The following is a 19,457-nucleotide window of genomic DNA, read 5'->3' as shown; positions in this document are numbered from 1 at the left end:
TAAAGATAACATTTTATGCATAGTTTTATACAAAAAAATCATGAAAGCCTGACTCATGTTTTTAAATGCCATCAATATCTTGAATACTTGTAAAGGTATAAATCCAGTTGTAAAGTCCCTCAGGCTCCAGGTGTATGTATACAACTCTCTGCCTTTATTCAAATATCCAAAGACCCCTTAGAATAACACGCAAGCAGGACCCTGGTTTTCCCCAAACCATTCCCCTTGCAGTCTGCCTTATCTTAGTAGCAACTCCAACCTGCTATTAGTCTACACACACACACACACACACACACACACACACACACACAAAATCCTTGGAGTTTTAAAAGATTTCTTTTTCTTTTTCTCATAACTCTACATCCAATAATTCAGGAAATACTTTCAATTTTACCTTCAAATATATTCAGATTCTGCCTACCATTCATAACTTCCACTGAAACCACTCTGGTCCAAGCTGCCATCATTTCTCTACCAGGATTATAGCCATGATCTCTCAACTGGTCCCTTACATCTGTGGTTATCATCTTCCCTTCCCTTTGCTCCAGCCCAGTCAGGCTCAGTTAGTTTTCTAAGTATACTCATGTCAACAACTGTACACTTGATGTTTGACCCACAAACAATGGTCATCCCCAAATAGCTAATCCTCCTGGAAGTCTCCAACCAAATGCTGCTTAGTGATGTGGTATTTAAGACTCTTCCTCCCCAGACCTCTATCGCCCCTTCTCCTTCTTACCTGCCTAATTTTCTCCGAGTCACTAACGTCTTTCTAATGTATTATATTCTTTATGCTGTCCCCTGTTTTGTTTGCTACTGTATTTCCAGTGTCTAGGAGGATACTGCATGGCACATAGTAAGATTCTCTGTAAGTAGTTGTTAAATGAATACAGACTGTGTGCAAAAAATTCCATGAAAGAAGATTGGAGGAGAATTAGCTCTTCCACATAATAAAAGAGATTACAAACCTATGGTAATGGTACTGGCATATGAATTCCAATAGAACTGAAGAGAACGAAGACATAAAACTAAATAATAATAGGAACTTAATATGTGATCAGTGTGTCATTCCAAGCCAATGCGTAAAAGATACTATTCAATAAATTATTAAGGCACAATTTTAACAAATAAAGATCTTTACTTCTTATTCTAAATCATGTTAAATGTAAAATATGAAAGATCAAAAAGATGAAGGCTTTGAAAAAACATATTTTGATGGTAACTCAGACAGAAGCAAAGAGAGAACCATAGTTGACAGATAAATAAACAAATAAGCAAACAGCAATAACAATAACCAAAGCCAAAACAAATCCTTCAGAGATGCAGTGAAGCTTCCAGAGTAGGAATGGGAAGGTATTTGGAGCTCTCGAAATGAGATTTAAAAAGCTACTAGGTATGCAAGAGGAACATATTTTGGAGTTGGGAAGAGGAAGAAATAGGCAACTCATGAGACCTGACCCATTTCTTTACTTACTTAGCTTTTTTGAGAAATACTTGGCAAATAAAAAACTGTATATTTAGGGAACAATGCAATGTTTTGAAGTGCACAGATACTGTGAAATGATGACCATAATCAAGCCAAAGAATGTATCCATTTCCTTGTGTGGGTAATGATTTTTGGTGTCTGTGTGTGTGCAAGGATACTTCAGGTCAGTTTCCTAACAAATTTCACAAATACCAACTGTAGTCACTGTATTCCACATTAAACCTCCAGACCTGATCCATAGTTAAGTCTGACTCATTTTTAAGTTCCAAATCCCTATGTCAATAATTTAATAAAAGTCCCATTAAACAAGATTAATGGACAAACAGATTTTTAGAAATAGTGCACAGAGTTATCTAACCTGAATCCAGAAAGGGTTCTCCCTCTGAGCAAAATAGCTCCCTTGTCTCTGAGTGAAATTCTTTGTTAATAAATATAAAAAGACTTAGTTTTTTCCACTTACTGATCAGAATGATCACAAATACTAGGGCTTCTGGCCTTGGGAAAATAAAATGAAACGTGGCTTTTTAGGGCAGTGCTAATGTCAGTAACCTTGGCTGCCGTAGATTGGCAAACGGCTCAGTTAGCTCAGTGCTGAGCCTAGCCTTGGAGCCCTGAAGCAGAGCGATTTCTGAGAGCTACCAAATGAGCCCCTTGGTGAGAAACAGTGGTTTTAGAAGGAGCCAGCCATACCCTAATTCTGGCCCTACCACATTAGCCTGCTTATCCCATAGGGCTACAATGAATATCATTCAAAATAAAATATTCACGTTTCAATTTCTCTTTATTTGGTGACTGCTATGCCCCTGACATGTTTGGTCCTGGAGACACAGTAATGAAGAAGAGGAAAATTTGAAGATTTGTGTGGGGATTTCACCCAATCCAGCATCACATAGTAAATGAATGACTCAGTAATGGTGGCTTGAGCCATAAAATACAGAGGAGGATGCACTCGATGGCAGCTGGCTGCCTCTTGGTGGTGGGCTATCTCTTTATACAGGAAGAAGTCAACTGTGGGAAGGGGCCAGGGAAACAGTCTAAGCAGAAAAGGCGACAACAGCAAACATGCTCTGGGGAGACAACCTTGCTACGCCAGTGTCGGTGGACCATGAGGAGCAAGATGGAGAGTGGTATGAGATGCAGTTACTGAGGCAGGCAACAACTGCCTCCCGCTCTGCCCTTGTTTGCTCGTGACAATATCCTAATTTTGTGTGGAGCATAGTAGATGACCTTGGGTGAGGTGGCACAGCTCTGGCCAATAAGATGATCTGGCCATACTCCCTGTGGAGAGCCATTCTCCCTACATTATAAACAGCATCAAAGTCCCAAAGAATAAACTCTTGCTTTCTCCATGTTTGTTTCTTCCTTCGTCCTGCCTGAAACACTGATTTAGCATCTGGAGATGCAGCAGCTGTCTTGTGGCAATGAGAAAAAAGACTTCCTGGGAAAGACAGCACAGAAGAAAGATAAAAGGAGCCTGACTACTGGATAACCCTCTTGATCAATGGCCTGGAAATCTTAGTTTGGGAAAACTGTTATATGAGGAAACTTGATTTTCCCCCGCCCCGCTTTTATGACCCACTTTTTAACTTTCTTTTACTCAACTTATTCAATATACATTAGTAGTCACGACTACTAATTGATACAATTGCAGAGGTCAAAAGAAGCCAGACTATGTAGAATTTTATAGAACATGGAAAAGACTCAAAAATTTAAGGGTTATAGGCATATATACAACCACCAACTAAATTACATTCAGCAGTACATTTTAGGCTTTTTAAAAATGGCTAATATTACTGTTCAAGTGACAATGTTCATACACTTTGTTAGCCTAGAAAAAAATTCTTAGGTCAGGTTTTTGTATTACTACAAGTATTTTTTTTCCCAAACACTCAGTTCTCTCTCCAAAAGCAAAATCTCAGAAAATCACCCATAATGTACCTTGGGTCAATACTGGTGTATACCATGCTACATTAGGGGCCAATGATTAAACTGATGCCAGATGGGCTGAAACTGTTGACTCTGCCTGATGTCAAAAAAGCAAAGACAGCAGGAGTCTTGTTCAGTGTGCTGGAAATTCCTAGGAGCCATCACCAGATGGTGGCTGAGGCCGAGTACCAAAAGCTTCACAGTCAAAGACAGGGTCGAGTGGTGGAGTTGGCCGGTAAGCCCGCAGGAAGAGATGAACGGAGGACCACCCCACCCCTGTGGGTGACAAGGGGGAAAGGCATATCTCTATCTCTCCTGCCAGCCCCTGGTGAGGTGCCTGAGGAATGGAGATGGGCGGAAACCTCTGCGAGGTCCTAAGATGATCTTTAGGGTCATCATCAGGGTGTGATATGCATAGTAAATAGCAATGACTTCTTGTAATATATGTCAAGCTAAAAATTTTGGGTGCAATGGCATAGGAAGGTGTCTTTGGAAGACTCCCTCCTATCTCTGAGCTACTTGAAGAGCACTGTAGAAGTATCATTGGTATGCTGTAAAATGTATAAAGTAGATGTATAAAGGCTATCTAAATTTATCTGCATTGACCACCATGTTCCCACAGAGATGCCTGTGTGCATGGTTCATATATGTGTATATGTCACATCTGCATACCTTTGACTAGACATACGTATGCAGGCATTCATGCACACATGTATTTACAAGCATCATAGATTCATCTCTGTGAATTACCTAACATGGTGGTGATTATTGTTAAATGAAAGTTTCAAGTTGGAATTCTGCTGAGATAAAATTTTTTATAAAAATAGATAAAAGCCTCATTGTACAAGACCTTAAGTCTCACAGGTAAATAAGGCACATATGATGCTACCTTGACTCTACCATCTGGAATTCAAGGCTTGGGACAATCACTTTATTATCACTCTCAAGCTCAGCTGATTGAATTAAAACCTCAAAGAAGCCAACCAAGATGAAGGGCATGCATGTGCCTGCCTGTCTACCTTGAAATTCCACCGGGAGCCCCTTCACTGTGGGCTCATCTGCCAAGAAGCCTGAAGTGCTACTCGAGCTCACCTAGCTCCACAGAGACATTTCCCCAACAGAGAGCCAAGCAGGGGAGCAGGAGGACCACATCCATACTGAACTCCACCCGGCCTCTGCTTTTGTTCTCCCCCACCCCAAACAGCACAAAGTCAGAGTTGTCTAGTGCCAATGTATAGGAATTTTCAAAAGCGAACCCCTGAAGGAGACTACAAATATTCATATGAATATATTACATTTGTTCATACACATTATGAAGTGAATTATTATGAATATGCAGTATGTGTAAGAAACTCACAAAATCTTGCTTCCCACTGACTTGCTAGTTAGCAAAGCTGAGATATTTTTGAAATTTGAAAAGCAAACTAATTTGCAAAATAGATAGCAAGGGCTTCCATGTGATTCTCAAGCATAACTTCCAATTTACAAGTCTTTTATCGTCCTCATTTTTCATCTGCCCACTCTTCCCTTCAGCATCATTTGAACCTCAGCATGAGAACTCTGTAGAATTGCCTAAGGCTGTCCACAAGAGGACAGATGAGTTTACTTGGATATTTTCAGGTATTTTTAAATTAAACCAACTGTCTCTGGATGCCACCATAGGACATATGAATTGGTGAAATTACAAAGAAGTAGAAATAGCAAATAAATACATGAAAAAATGTTCAACATCACTGGTCATTCAAGAGATGCAAATGAATTGGTGAAATTCAATCAGTTCATAGCCTGAAATAATAATAGCAGTAGTAGTTCAGTAGTAACAACAGCAGTAGATGTAACAGCCACCATGTTGATCATTGTACTTACTTGCTTCACTAAATTCTTTTGACAACCTATGAGCTACTTTGTTAAAAGCTAAAGAAACTGGCTTAGCTTTATCAAAACCACACAGGTAACACATGGTAGAGACAGGATGGCATACAGGTCCACTCTTCCCAAGTTCACACTCTTAGCTACCTCTCTAGGCTGTTTCTGGGGAGACTAAAATTGCACTGATTTGCATGTTGCACAAGAGCTATGTTGAAATATCTGGACCAGGATGACTGGTAGTTTCAGCTGCAGGTGCTCGAGCCACAATGTGTAAGAAGCCAGGAGTGGACAGGGTAGCTGAAACACTGGTACAGGAGAATCATGGTTCTACCTCCACTCAGCCTGAAGAGCTGGGACACGGCCATGGCAAGAGACACATCAGCAGATGTCGTGGCTTGAGACAGGCTGACTCTGAGCAGAAAGTGCTTTGACAGCACTGGGGCACAGGAGCAAAACAAAGTGACAGCAGACTGTCAGTAGTAGCCAGAACTGCTTAACTGGAACATAGCACAATCAGGGCAGGTGCTGCATCTATAACCTGGGGCGTGATCTGCACTCAGATAACTGTGACGATGCCCTGAAGTGTCACCTTCCATGCGAGTCCAGAAGGATCACATCTGTGTTTACACAGTGAGTCGTGGTTGTTTGCTGGCCAAGTGGCTATGTTAACACAAGGCAACTATCTTTTTTATTATTTTTAACTAATTTCTACAGGCTCTATGTTAGAGTAAATGTGTTTCCACCATTGGCTCTTCTTTCTGGAGAGTGGAATCTAGCAGACAGATAGGCTTATGAGCAGCTGCTGGGGTCTATAACAAAATATGCTGGTACTTTTGTCTGATAACCAGCAGAGACTTGCATATCAAGCCCATATGGATAAACTGGGAACCACATTTATTGCTGCATAACACAAGTTACTAGCAACAGGAAGGTAGGTCACACCATTCATTCAGTTACTCAGCCATTATTTTTTCAGCGTCTATTAAATGTCATCCCTGGACATATACTTGCAGCCAATATAGACCAGGGCCATATTTTAAAAATGCAAAATATGTTTAATTAAAATACAATTAGTGAGACAGGGGATTTAGCTCAGTGGTTCCGCCACCTGCCTCGCAAGCGCAAGTTTTCGAGTTCAATCCCCAGAACCAAAAACAAAAAAAAAGATTCAATTAGTGCTACAAAGGAGAAGTTCAGGATGCTATGCGAGTGCAATACAAGAGGCCTAAGCCAGGCCTGATTTTATGCCATTTAAATCAAGACTTGAATGGAGATTTTGCCCTTGCTTTATAAGAACAAAGGTGAAAATCCCACAGGTGAAAGATAATATATGAAAAGTTCTTGAAGGAGAAAGTTTAGAGTTCTGATGGATGAGCATGGAAGCTAGAGTTGAAAGACAGGAAAGTAGAGAAGTTCCAGATGTGGCTAAAGAGATGGATCACGAGGAAGATACTGTCGATCCTCTTGCTTATTTCAGACTTTCTTACAAGGACACTGAGAAGTCATAGGAAAGACTTTACGCTGGGCTACAGCACAATGATGAGACAGAAAGTCTTCTGAGCACTTTACATGGTTAACTGTACAATCCCAGCAGATGAATAATTCGATCATTTTTATTACACAGAGGGAATAGTTCAGCATTAGAAGATTTCAGACACTGACGTCAGACAGCCAGCACAAAGTGGGCCTAAGACTCAGACCTAAGCAACCAGGCCCAGAACACAGCTCAACTCCTCTGCTACCTGATATTGGCTCTAACGAGCAACTCTGCATCTTTGAGGACAGTGGACTGGTAAGCACGTTCTGTCTGTGTTTCTCCAGTTGGATGTGCACGAGTGAGAGCAGACTAAGAATTTGAGAAGAAATCACTGGGCATCTATGTGCTTTGGGGATGTGCGGCTGGCAGAGGCCTTTTGACGAATGTGAACATCAGTACCAGAAGTACTCTCTGCACCTATCAGACGTCTGGCACTTAAGAGGCTCTGCAAAACTAGAACGCAGTCCATATTTCAGCCACTTCCATTAAGCTGTCATATACCTGTCCCCCATTTCTCCCATACAGCAAGCCTAGGAGAATAAAATCTTCCTTACTTAGTGAAAGTTTTCTCCTCTCCTTTACCCTGACACCCTGTGTTCTGCCCCTGACGTCACAGTCTGATAATTTTAATATGATATACAGAAGGTCAAGCCTAGATTTTGGCCCCATCAGTAGTTTTCCATCATGAAGGCTAGAAACTGATTGAGATTTTGCTTTCCCCAACCTTCCCTTGGAGTAGAGCAGCAAAAATCACCCTTAAAAAACTGTGCCTTTTCTAAAATTCCACATGAAACTCTGCCCAACTCAATTCCCGAGTCAGGAAAACCAAGGAGTATGCAGTATAAAAAGCTCATTGTATAGTTTGTATTTTGTGTATTTTTGAGTGTGGAAAATTCAGAGAAAATAGATATATAACTGTAGTGAATGTATTTTAATTAAGTATTTTAAGATGTTGAAAGTGATTGTTTTATGAAGTTTACTTTTAAGTAATACATTCACAATATAAATACAAAGACAATTTTCCACCCATCCTGTTAAGAATAATATACATATACACACATATGCCTAACTATATGTATATGGAGACAGAGGTGTATATGTGTATTTATTGTACATGGAAAAAGACAGAACTTTCAGTTCTCCTCCTAGCCAACTTACTCAGTTTCCATAAGACTTTCTCCAAATGATCACTTTGGTTTTTTTTCTTAGGTACATATCATTTCCTACATGTACTTCCAGAGATTTTTCAGGCATATACAAATACAAATATATAATTCTTATTTTTTCCTTATTCTTACATAAAAGTCAGCATGTAACACACCACACTATTCTAAAGTTACCTCTTTTCTCTTACAAGTGTCTGGGGGAATTCTTCATTCTTTTCTTAAATTATTGGTTACATGTGACTACTAAATGATGGCTAGCAAAACGGAGTCAGCTTTCTGTCAGAATAATAAAATACTTACCATAATCAACTTATAAAGAGAAAAAGTTTATACTGGCTCACAGTTTAGGAGGTGCAGTCTATGGTCAGTTGGCCTTATTGCTTTGGGTTTATGTCAAGGCACCACATTGTAGAACGACCGTGTCGCACAGCAAAGCCACTCACCTCATGGTCAAAAAGCCAGGAAAGCAAAGACTGGGGTCCCGCAGTCCCTGCTGAGCACACACCCTGATGATATAAGGACCTCCCACCAAGCCACACTGTGTAAATGCTTCACATTCTCCCAATAGCACTGACCTAGGAACTAAGCCTCTAACACAGGGGGCTTGAGGGACAGATAAGATTCACACAATAGCAACAATTGCGAACTTCTCATTTCTCAATAGCTTTATTGAAACATAAGCCACATATCATACAATTTCACTTATTCGAACTGTGCAACTCATTGTCTCATATCACACAATCTTATTTTAGAATCCTTTCATCACTCGCAAAAGAAACCAAATGTGCATTAGCCGCCAGTTTCCATCCACTGTCCAAGATTCCCCTTCCTGAGTCCTAAGAAATAGCAATATACTTTCTATCTCTATAGGTTTGCCTATTCTTGACCTTTAATCTAAATTAAACCACTCTCTGGTTGTTACTAGCTTTCTTCACTTGGTGTAATGTTTTCAAGATTTACCCATGTTTTAGCATGTGACAGTACTTCCTAATGTTTGTTCATGAATAATATTCCACTGTATGGATTTAGCACATTTTCTGTATTCATTCACCAGCTGATGGACATTTGAGTTGTTTCTAATTTGGGCTACCATGAATAATGCTGCTATGAACAGTTGTGTTCAAGTTTTTGTGTGGAAGTATGTTTCATTTTTCTGGAGAATACACATAGAGTAGAATTGCAGGTCAAATGGAAACTCTGTTTAATATTTTGCAGAACTATCAAATTGCTTTACATCCCCACAAGCACTACTTGGGTTTCCAGTTAGTCCAATCCTCATCAACACTTGTTATTGTCTATCATTTTATAATAGCCATTCGAGTGGATGTGAGTGCTGTCTCATGGTTTTGATTCTCATTTTCTTAATGACAACTGATGTTGAGTATCTTTTTATAGGGCTTATCAGCTGTATGTATATATTAGGAGAAATGTATATTCAAATCCTTTGCCCATTTTTAAATTGGGTGAGTAATCTTTTTATTATTGACTTATAACAATTCTTTATATATTCCAGATAAAATTTCCTTATCAGATGTAGATTTGCAAATATTTTCTCCCACTCTATCGGTTTATCTTTTCTCTTGATGGTATCATTTACAGCACAATTTTTAAAAATTTTGTTGAAATCTATTTGTCTACTTTTTCTTTTGTTGCTTGTATTTTGGGTTTTATATCTAAGAAGCCATTCCTTATTTTGGCTTCATGAAGACTTACTCCTAGGTTTTCTCCTAAGAACTTTATGGTTTTAGATATTGCTCTTTGATCCACTTTGAGTAGATTTTTGTGTATGGTGTCAGAAAGAGGCTCAATTTATTTCCTTTGCATGTGGATACCTAGTTGTCCCTACACACTTTTTTAAAAGATTTCCCCCCTTAAATTGCTTTAAAAACACAATTAGCTGTAAAACTAAAGGTTTATTTTTAGATTCTCAGTTTTTATGCAATTGAGTTATACTTATCCTTAGTGGTAGTACTATAGTATTGAATATTTTCTTTGTAGTAAATTTTGAAATAAGAATTAAGTGTCCTCCTTATTTATTTTTATTTTGTAAGATGAATTGTTTTGATCATTCTTGGCCCCTTGTATTTTATAAATTTGAGAATGACTTACCAGTTTCTACAAGGAGCCAGGCAGGATTTTGTTAGGAATCACATTGAATCTGTGAATTGATTTGCAAAATATGTCATTTAAACAAAATTGTTTTCTGACCCATGTGTATAGGAGGTGTTTCTGTTTATTTAGATCTTTAATTTCTATCAAAAGTGCTTTGTAATTTTCAGTGCATGGGTCTTACCTTTGTTTGTTTATTCCCAAGTACAATATTGTATTACTTTTGATGTTACTATAAGTAGAATAATGGTTCTATTTTTGAATTACTCATTCCTAGTGCATAGAAATGTTATTGAGTTTTGTACAGTGGTACCTCAGTGCACAAACTTAATTCTTTACATAATTCTGGTAGTGGACTGAATTAGACTAAAACTGGGTCAAATTCAATGGTTAGGTTCAATGTCAATCTCCTGGGGAAAATTGATTCAGTTCTTGTCCAATTTGCTTTGTGACCAGAATCGCAGAAAGAATTAAGTTCATGGACTGAGGTACCATTGTATATTGATCTTGTATATTATAAACTTAGTGAACTCATTTATTAATTCTAATAAGGTTTTAATTGATTTCTTAGGACTTCTACGTGAGATCATATCATTTTCAAATGGAGATAATTTTAATTCTCCCAAACCTAAGTGTCTTTAAATTCTTTTTCTTGCCTAATCACCCTGGCTAGAATGCACAATATAACATGGAATTGAAGCCTTAAAAACAGATATTATTAAATTTTTCCTTTTTTAATAAAATGCTTTCTATCTTTCATTATTAACTATGTTGGCAGTTATGGGCTCTTAATATGTATTTTTATTAGATCGAGAAATCTACCTAGTATTTCTAGCATGTGAACTCTCTTTTTTCATGAAAGGAGGTTTTATTTTGTCAAATCTTTTGTCAGTGTTGGAAGTAAAAGTCTTTGGATTCAGATTCTTTGATCTGTGTTTTGCTGGACATCTCTCGATGCTTTAATTTCTCTCATGTGTCTTCTGCTCAGCTAATGCTGAAATTATTATTTGTATATTAGAATCAACTAGTCATGACTATCTCCTAGTATGATTGAAAATGAAGTATGCAGGTTTTAATTTTCCCATTCTATTTTAGATTTGCTTGGTAATCTAAAAGAGAGTGTGAAAGATGCTGACATTCCCAAGTGAAGCCATTTTAGTTCCCGTTTCAACAGTGGATAATGAAGTGCTTAAAATCTTAGTTTCTCACTTTTTAAAAGAATAAATTGAGGCACGATCAAGATTAGCAAGTGTTTTAGGATGTTTGATGTTCCCAAAATATCATAGGTAGTAGTTACATTTACAATTTGATAGCTAATGAACCTGGACTATTATTCAACAGCTGGGATTATTCTCTCTGATGCTCCAGGGCCAACATCAACACTAATAGAAGTATATCTGAAGTTCTCAAATGAGACTAAATTCACTACTTCTTGGATAGCAGAGTTAGGAGATAATTAGCAAAACTTAGTATTACTTTACCTTCTTTATTATCGGTCTGTTTTATTTGTATTCTCATCACCTCACCTACTTTTACTGAAGAATTTTGCTCCTATGGTTCCAAACAAGGGAGTTGAAGGCTTTCTCATTCCCTCTGAGGAATTTTCCATGTTATTCATGTAGCCATATGAGAAACAGACTGGATGAGGATTATGGAATAAAATTTCAGAGCCTCTGTTTTGAAATGATACAAATCTAGGTTTGAATCTTATTATCACTTACTACTTTTGGGCAAATGTTTTTCATCTGCAACGTGGAGGTTTTCACACATCTATCATAATGTTTGTTGAGTTAAATAAGAAAATACATTTAATTGCTTAGCCCAGTGACTGACACTTTTCCAGTCACTATTTTACTACTGATATTATATGAATAATATACTGCTATTATGATTATCCCTTATAATAAGGAAAGATTAGGACCTCATTCTTTCCTTTCAGCAGCCAGTTCAGTACCTCCTGTTCCTTATGACTTTTCAAGGGATATGCCAAGCTCAAGCTGTTAATGCCACTTTGATTATTTAATATTCACTGAACACTGAGATCGTGCAGCGATTGTGGACACATGGGAAAGGTAGGGCAGCCTCGCTCACTCTGAGTGGATCAGGGAGCTGGCTGGATGCATGGCTGAGAAGAGCACATCCAAACAGACCATCTGGACCACAGCAATCAGGGCTCCCAGGAAACCTGCGAGGCCTCCAACTAAACCAAGTTATTTGGCTTTTAATTAACTTAACATTAAAATCCTCCAAGGCCTCCTATCTAAGATGCTAATTCCTCCTAAAGAGGTGTGCGATGTGTAAGAACCTACATCAATCAGACCAATGTTTTCTCTTCTGCTTCCTCTCACTTATATCAGCTGGTTTGATGCACTAGAAAATAGAACCCCCCTAAAGAAAGCAGCCCCCCCTAAAGAAAGCAGAACTGTAACTTCTATAAACACCTCTGCCAATTCCTCACTTTAAGAGGCTTCAATACCCTTGGGGGTTTATGGCTTTGCCAGCCCAATAGTAATTCTTCTGGAATACATGCTAGGTTATTTCTCCTCTAATAAAAGTGGAAAGGTTTTTCAAGCCAACTGTACCTTCTAGAATCACCCAGTCCTTGATCTTCTACCTTCCTAAAAGTAGTCCGAAGGCCAAGGGAGTCCTGAATTATCTACAATTCACACAGGGCTTTTGCCTGTAATTTGCTACTTGACCTCCATAAGAATGGAAGGAAATAAGAAAGACCAGGGTTCTTACTCCCATTTTACCTTTGCAGAGACAATGCTCCCAGTGTCAGCCATGAGTAATTTACACTGACTGAACTGGTTATTGGTAGAGTTCCTTCTCCTCAAAATGTCTGCCTCCTCCTTCCCATAATGCCGCGCTTCCCACCACAAGCTCCCCTTCTTCTTCCCACAATCCACTGTATTCCCGCCTAAAACCCAGCCCCAAGATGGCTTCCTTCCCACCCAAACTGGTTTTCTTCTTCCCCTTGATGCAGTGTTTCACGCCTAAACCCAGCCCCCAAAATGGCTTCTCCCACAAAAAGACAACCTTCTTCCCATAATGCCCCTCTTCCCCCCAAAAGATCAACCTGATACTTGCTCCCTTTCTGGGAACTAGTGATGTCACAAGTTCCTCCAGGCCCATGGTGACACACCTTGTAAACCCTCCAATCCCTCACCACCCCATCTCCCATCCCTATGAAGGTGCCTCAACTCCTGCCACGCTGCTGCACTCTTTGTTCAGAGGTGGCCCAGGAGCATCTCCTCTCCCAATAAATGCTTGTTTGGACCCTGGACCTGGTTTCGACTGGACTTTTTTCTAACACTTATGTTGACACCCTGTTATACTTTGTACCATCTATTCTTTTTTTTTTTTCTTAATTGTTACGTGTTTGCAGTATATAATGATTGCATTCCTTGTGGGCAGTTGGTACATGTACATAACTTACATAAATTCTTTTTTTCACCCCCTTCCTCTCTCCTCCCTTCACCCTCCTGCATCTCTTGGTACCTTGCAAAAGATTGATCTCCCTACTTATTTACCTATCGTTTATTCTGCTCCTTATATTTGGGATTTCTCATATACAAGAAACCATGTGAAAATTAAGGATGTGTATAGGCAGCGTTCCTAACGCTTTGCTTATTTAAAGGCTCATTTAAGGATTCCTAAAACCACTCTTGTATTTTAAAAGCTGACATATTGCGTAATTTTCATTCAATAAATTATTCTGTGATTACCTAAATACTAGGAGCCATGAGTTCTGGGGGAGGAAAAAAATGCCAAATAACATACAAATTGATGCTTTTAAGAAACTCAGAATCCAGTTGGAATAGTTGAAATTATAAATAAATGTTCTTGTGGAATGTTCTGAGCACCTAGAGAGTATTACATAAGCAAGGAAGAGGGAATAACAAACTCTTCTGAGGGTGGAAGTCAGAAAAGCTGCAGAAAGAGTTGATCTTTTGTAGGGCCTTAAAAAATGACTTGGAAGAGCTTTAAGGAAAAGATGGGAAAAGAAAGGAAGGGAGATTATTTTGGGGAGGGGAAATTGGCAACTATGTTAGGAGGATACTTAGGGAATGTGATCATAGTAAGAGCAGAGAGGAAAATGGCAACTGGAAGACGCCATACTGAGATCCCGTTGTTAATCCTATGTTTGTGTATGTTTTCAGAAGTTAATGTTTTAAAAGACAGTGACATTTGTAAATAAGCGTTGCATTGAAGGACTTGGTTATAATGTTCAGTTCCTGCTGTGGACGGAGGCCCTGGGCAGGGAGGTGTAGTTAGGACAGCCTGGAGTCAGGTGGACAACGTCACTGTGAGCTCTCCTTGGGGAATGGGTGGAGGAAAGTGCTAGCTTGGGCAGACACTGAGAAGCTTTGAAAGGAATAAAAATGAGATTTATTTAAATGCTGGTTATGACAGACAGCAGAAAGGCTCCAGTGAGCACAAGCATCTCAGGGCCATAGGGTGGAACCTACCAGGCACTGACCAATGAGCATTTCAGAAACAGTATCTGTGAATGAAAGGTACTATCAACAACTTCCAATATTTCTGCTTCCTGAAATTCGCGCTATAGCTGCCCTACTTACCCCCTTTTTAAATTGAGTATAATGTATTTAAAAAGAAAGAAGAAAAGGCAATAGGCATATAAAGGACAAAGTTGCAAAAGAATCATTTTCAGCGTATGCAATGTTAACAAAATGGTTTATCTTCGAAGTTGTACTTGCTGAACACTAACCAGGGTAAAATAAATGCTTCTATCTCCAGAAGGATCAAAATGAATTCGTGTTATTTCTCTCACCAGTATTTTTCTATTAAAATGATTTATTTTTCTAAATTGGTTTCATTTAGCCTATCTTGATCATCTTTTTAAGTCCCACTGCTCCTCTTTTCCTTTCCTCTCCTCTCTGCCTAGTCCCCTTCCTCATCTCTCAATTCCACCTTCTAGTTTTTCTCGTTCATTCATTCATTCATTTGGTGTCTTAGTCACTCCTCTCCTCACTGAGAGACTGTGGGACCGCATAACTCTGTAATCATAAAAGCTCCCCCAGCCCCACCACAGTGACTGATGGTGAGTTAATGGTTAAAATGTGCTTGTTAGTTCTGGGACACTAGATAAAATCTGTAACAAACATAGAGTTCCTAAGTGAATTACCCGACTCCTTGTTTGTCCGAAACCGATGTTCTGGACACAGCTATCTATAAGACAATCTGCAAACATCTTTTGACCATCAACATTTTTTTCTCTTTTCTGTAAGTTCTGCTTGCTAACTTCCCCTGCAACCCCCTATAGAAACAGCCTCGGGGTCTGAGCCAGTTGCCTCTCTAAGCTACTTTGCTTTGGGAGTGCCCTCTGGCCAGACTAATAAAGGTCTGTTTTACTTTCCAACTTGTCCAGTGTGTTCCTTGCCGGGTGTTCTTAGCTGCAGTCAGCTCCTGGGAGCATTTGATAAGGCCCTCGGTCTTACAAGACAGTACCCGAAACCCATTGGTTGAAGGAGAGAGGTTTATTTTGGCTCTTGTTTTTATTGTAGATAGGTAATTTAATTAGATACCTTGTAGGCAGTTAGACAGGGCCTGCATTAAAGTGCCAGCCCTCCAGGAGCCAACATGGAGAATAATTGAGGCACATTCACTGGTTAACATTATAAAAAGAGGAGGAACTACTTCCCCTGGGGTTACATAGCAGTGACTGATATTCTAAATGGAAAATTCCTTGTAGAATGAAGCTCTCGGGAGAGAAGGCAGCATGACCTCCACCCTATCCACCCATCTAGTGTTGTAACCATGTTGTGTGTGGTAAGTGCTCTGTTCTGTGTACAAATGTCAGCTATGGAGCCAAGCCACTGCTCATGCGTGCAATGCCATGCTTACTTGCTTACTCATGCACACCAAACCCTGCCACCAGTCCCTCCTCCTTCCTGGCAATGCCAGTTAGTGCCCACCAATAATCCTCACATTTCTCCAGTCCTTCTGCAGTGAGGTGAGGGTTGTGTGCTCAGTTCACTTTGAGCAGAAGTAAGAAATGCCACTGCAAGTTACAAGGGTAAGATGCAGTTAAGACCTAGGATTTCTTTCCTTTTCCCTCTTTTACTGTTACCTGGTGGTGCAATTTACAAGATGGCAGAGACTCCTTCCCCATGGAAACCTGAGTGATTGTGGAGCCAACACAGTGAATTTTTGTAATGTTAGCCCCCACTTCTAAGCCCCTGTAAACAACTGTCTGCTTAGGAACTTCATCGTTTGTTTGATAACTCAATGTGTCTCATCCTAGATTTGTAATCCTGTCCCACCACATACATACACTTCCTTGTAACCTTTCCCAGCTCTACTTCTGAGCTCTCTCTCAGCACTACTACAAGTGGAACACAGACACACACAGTACTGCTCGGTATTTACCACTGTGCAATGCAAATACTGACATCTCAGTAACTGGAAAAGGAAGGTGAAGCAAAATATTTCACCAAGTTCTGGAATAAACAGGAAAAATACATCAGGGAATGTGACTAATTCCATAATTTGACTGCATCTCAGGAATACCGTTGTGAAATATATTTTTCAATGGACAAGCAGTGTAGGTGTGTTCATTTCTCGCAATTGATGCCATGAATATGAGGCTTTTCAAAACACCTAGGATTTAGCAATGCAGTAATTTTACATCCCTGATACAAATACAAGTCTTCTGCTCTAATATCAACTTATGTGAAGCAATAGTATACTCCTTGAGCCTGTGCTTGATATGTAGTTGATCAATAAATAATAGGTAAATGAATTAAATAAGTGAATGAATAGAAAGTCCCAGTATAAAAGGATTAGAGGTTTTCTTCAAAATCTATCTATCTATCTATCTATCTATTTATCTACTATTTATCTATCTATGACTACAGTTACTGCAAATGCTTGTACTCAGGCAAAAAAACCTCCATAGTAGAAAGATAAGTGGCAAATTATAGGCCATTTAAAATTCAGCAGATAAGAGGAAGAAGAAGGATGAGGAATAGAAAGAGGAAAAATAATCGCAACTCCTTGTCAGTAATGTTTGTGCACAGTGCTTCTCACAGAACTGTTTTCTTAGTCACCCTGAAAGATTATGAAAAATCTGCTTCATGGCTTTATGTATACAAGGATTGGAGAATGGGTGGAAAGAAAAATAGCTTCTTGTTTATGAATTACTGAGCCAGGGGAATCTGAATGATCCTTTCCCCAACAAAATAATACAAGGTGTTGAACATGAAAAGGTAGAAATCAATATAAGGGGCTTCATCTTTCAGGGCTTTTAATTATTCATAGAAAGTATTGCTCTAAAGACACACCGACATATGGGTTTATGATTTTGTGATCGTGGACTTTGGCCATTCCCAGGGTAATTTTGGAGAAGAGAATACTATAGTAAGAGATTCTTAGTCATTAATCCCATAAATATGTCAAATAAAATTTCATCTTCACCGCTGAAAAATGGGAGAGGATATGGAAAAGCAAGAAGGCATCAGTTTATGAAATCTCTACTGATTCCCACTTGAAAATGCACTTTAACTTCAAAAAAGACCCAAACTTCCCATGTGATCCTAATTCCATTGTCTGGGTTAACTCACCATGGTTTACAATATCTTCAGGACAATGTGTGTCTTTTGTTTTTCTTCAATACCCCCAAATACTCACCAATTCTACACATGTAGGAAAATAGCACTTGCCAGCACCCATTAGACTGAGTATTGCACCCATACAGTTTTAAAGGCTGCAAATAGGGTAATTATGTTTTTAGCCAATGGGTCCCCCTTTGAAGAAAGGAAAGGAAATGTCGGGCAATTATATTGATGCATCGTCTCCAGAGTTGAGCCATACCCCTGGAAGGGGTGCAATTCAGCTCCACGTCTCTCATCGCTTCCTGGCCTGTAGGGTTGAAGAAGCACAACTTTTTACAACTCTCAAGGGCTACTAACTCCAGCCACCATCCGCCTCCCGCACTGGGGTCTCACACCCATGATCGAGATGATTCAAAAGTGCCCCTGATGCTGAGACCTTCCTCCCTGTCTCCCACACCAATCTGTTCCCCAAACGAGGTTCTCTCCTCCCAGAAAAAGACTGAGGTGGGCAAGTGTGTTCTCACTGCAGATCTCACAGGTGTCGTGCAAAATATTTTCTGCCATAATTTCAATGATAAAACGATCAACTTAACCTGCACTCTCTTTTTCCTGATTTTATTCGAAACAACTTGCATTAACGTTTTAAAATAGAATTTAAACAGGTGCCCAGTAACAAAATGACAAACGCTAAGTGTGAAATTTGAAAGTTAGGAAACTGAACCACATATGGTCACCTTTTTCTTCTTCTTCTTCTTTTTTTAACATCCGCCTGCATGGACTGTTAAGTGGCCTCATCACTGTCAAGCTGAGCAAGACTTGTAAAACTTGGAAGATGGGCATTCAAAGACAACATTTGCTTGGTGCCTTTAATGATTTCTGCAATTAGTCGTTTAAACAGGTTGCCCTGTGATCCTAAGCAGGGAATGCAGGGAGAGGCGCTGAGAAAACCATCTCCTGAAGGCACTTTAGAGACAACTGTGGAAAATGAGGCTTGTCTGTCTGTGCAGGGTGTCTGGATCATATCTCACTGGATGGGGTGGAGCTGGACAGCAACATCCTCCGGGAATCTGTAAGACAAGTGTGCCTGGGAGCATGACTTTCTCTTTTTGACACCAGTGTGCCAAAGGTCTTCGGTGGCTCACAAAATTTAACTCCTGTTAAGTGGCCCAAGTTTGCCACTGGCAATTTACAAACCAAAAGAAGGAAATGGCCCCTGGCTACAGCTGGTTGAGGTAGAGTGAGATCCAGGAGACCTCTGACTTTGTCTCCCTTGGACTGGACAGTTGTACTTTTTGTTAATAAAAATACTTTGAGCAGCTAATTCAACTTCCACTTCAAGAGCAAAGTAGAAGTTTTCAGACACTATCAGAAAGAGACTGGACTATTGTAATTAATCCGCAGCTCCCTTGCTAGGTAATGCTTTCTGAGCAATCGTCTTTATCTCAGCAAGTATCAATTGCTCTGTCTTAAAAAAAAAAAAAGGCTGTTCAATTCTCACCAATAATTTTGCCACTCTTTTGTGAGAGTTGTGTCAATAACTCAAAAGCTCTTAAAAGTTAAGAAGATTTAAAAGCTTATGATCACATACACGAATCCAATTTGCCTATACTGATAAATAATGGTTACTGTGTTCTGCTTGCTGACTACATGCTATATGCACAGGTCCAACCCCATTAAGTTTCCTAATTTATTAAATACTCATATAGCTGAAGAGGGAGATTTTACTGCTTAGAAAGCACAGGACCACTTAAGTGAGTCGCTCGAGGTCACATAGCTAATAAAGGAAGACC

General features: G+C 39.4%; 1 protein-coding gene across 1 annotated transcript in view; it reads right to left on the bottom strand.

The window, feature by feature from the left end:
- Window positions 1-17,343: 17,343 nt before the first annotated feature.
- Slc30a8 (solute carrier family 30 member 8) overlaps window positions 17,344-19,457 on the bottom strand; it is a 195,914-nt gene continuing 193,800 nt past the window's right edge. Inside the window, 2 exon segments of the mRNA XM_087190739.1 lie at window positions 17,344-17,974; window positions 18,402-18,734. Of these exon segments, the coding sequence (XP_087046865.1) occupies window positions 18,633-18,734 (102 nt within the window). The 3' untranslated portion in view covers window positions 17,344-17,974; window positions 18,402-18,632.

Source organism: Heterocephalus glaber, unplaced genomic scaffold (genome assembly GCF_053883595.1).
Source record: "Heterocephalus glaber isolate CG9 unplaced genomic scaffold, H.glaber_assembly_v1.0 deba00001555, whole genome shotgun sequence".
Classification (NCBI taxonomy): Eukaryota; Metazoa; Chordata; class Mammalia; order Rodentia; family Bathyergidae; genus Heterocephalus; species Heterocephalus glaber.
This window is presented reverse-complemented; position numbering and strand designations above follow the sequence as displayed.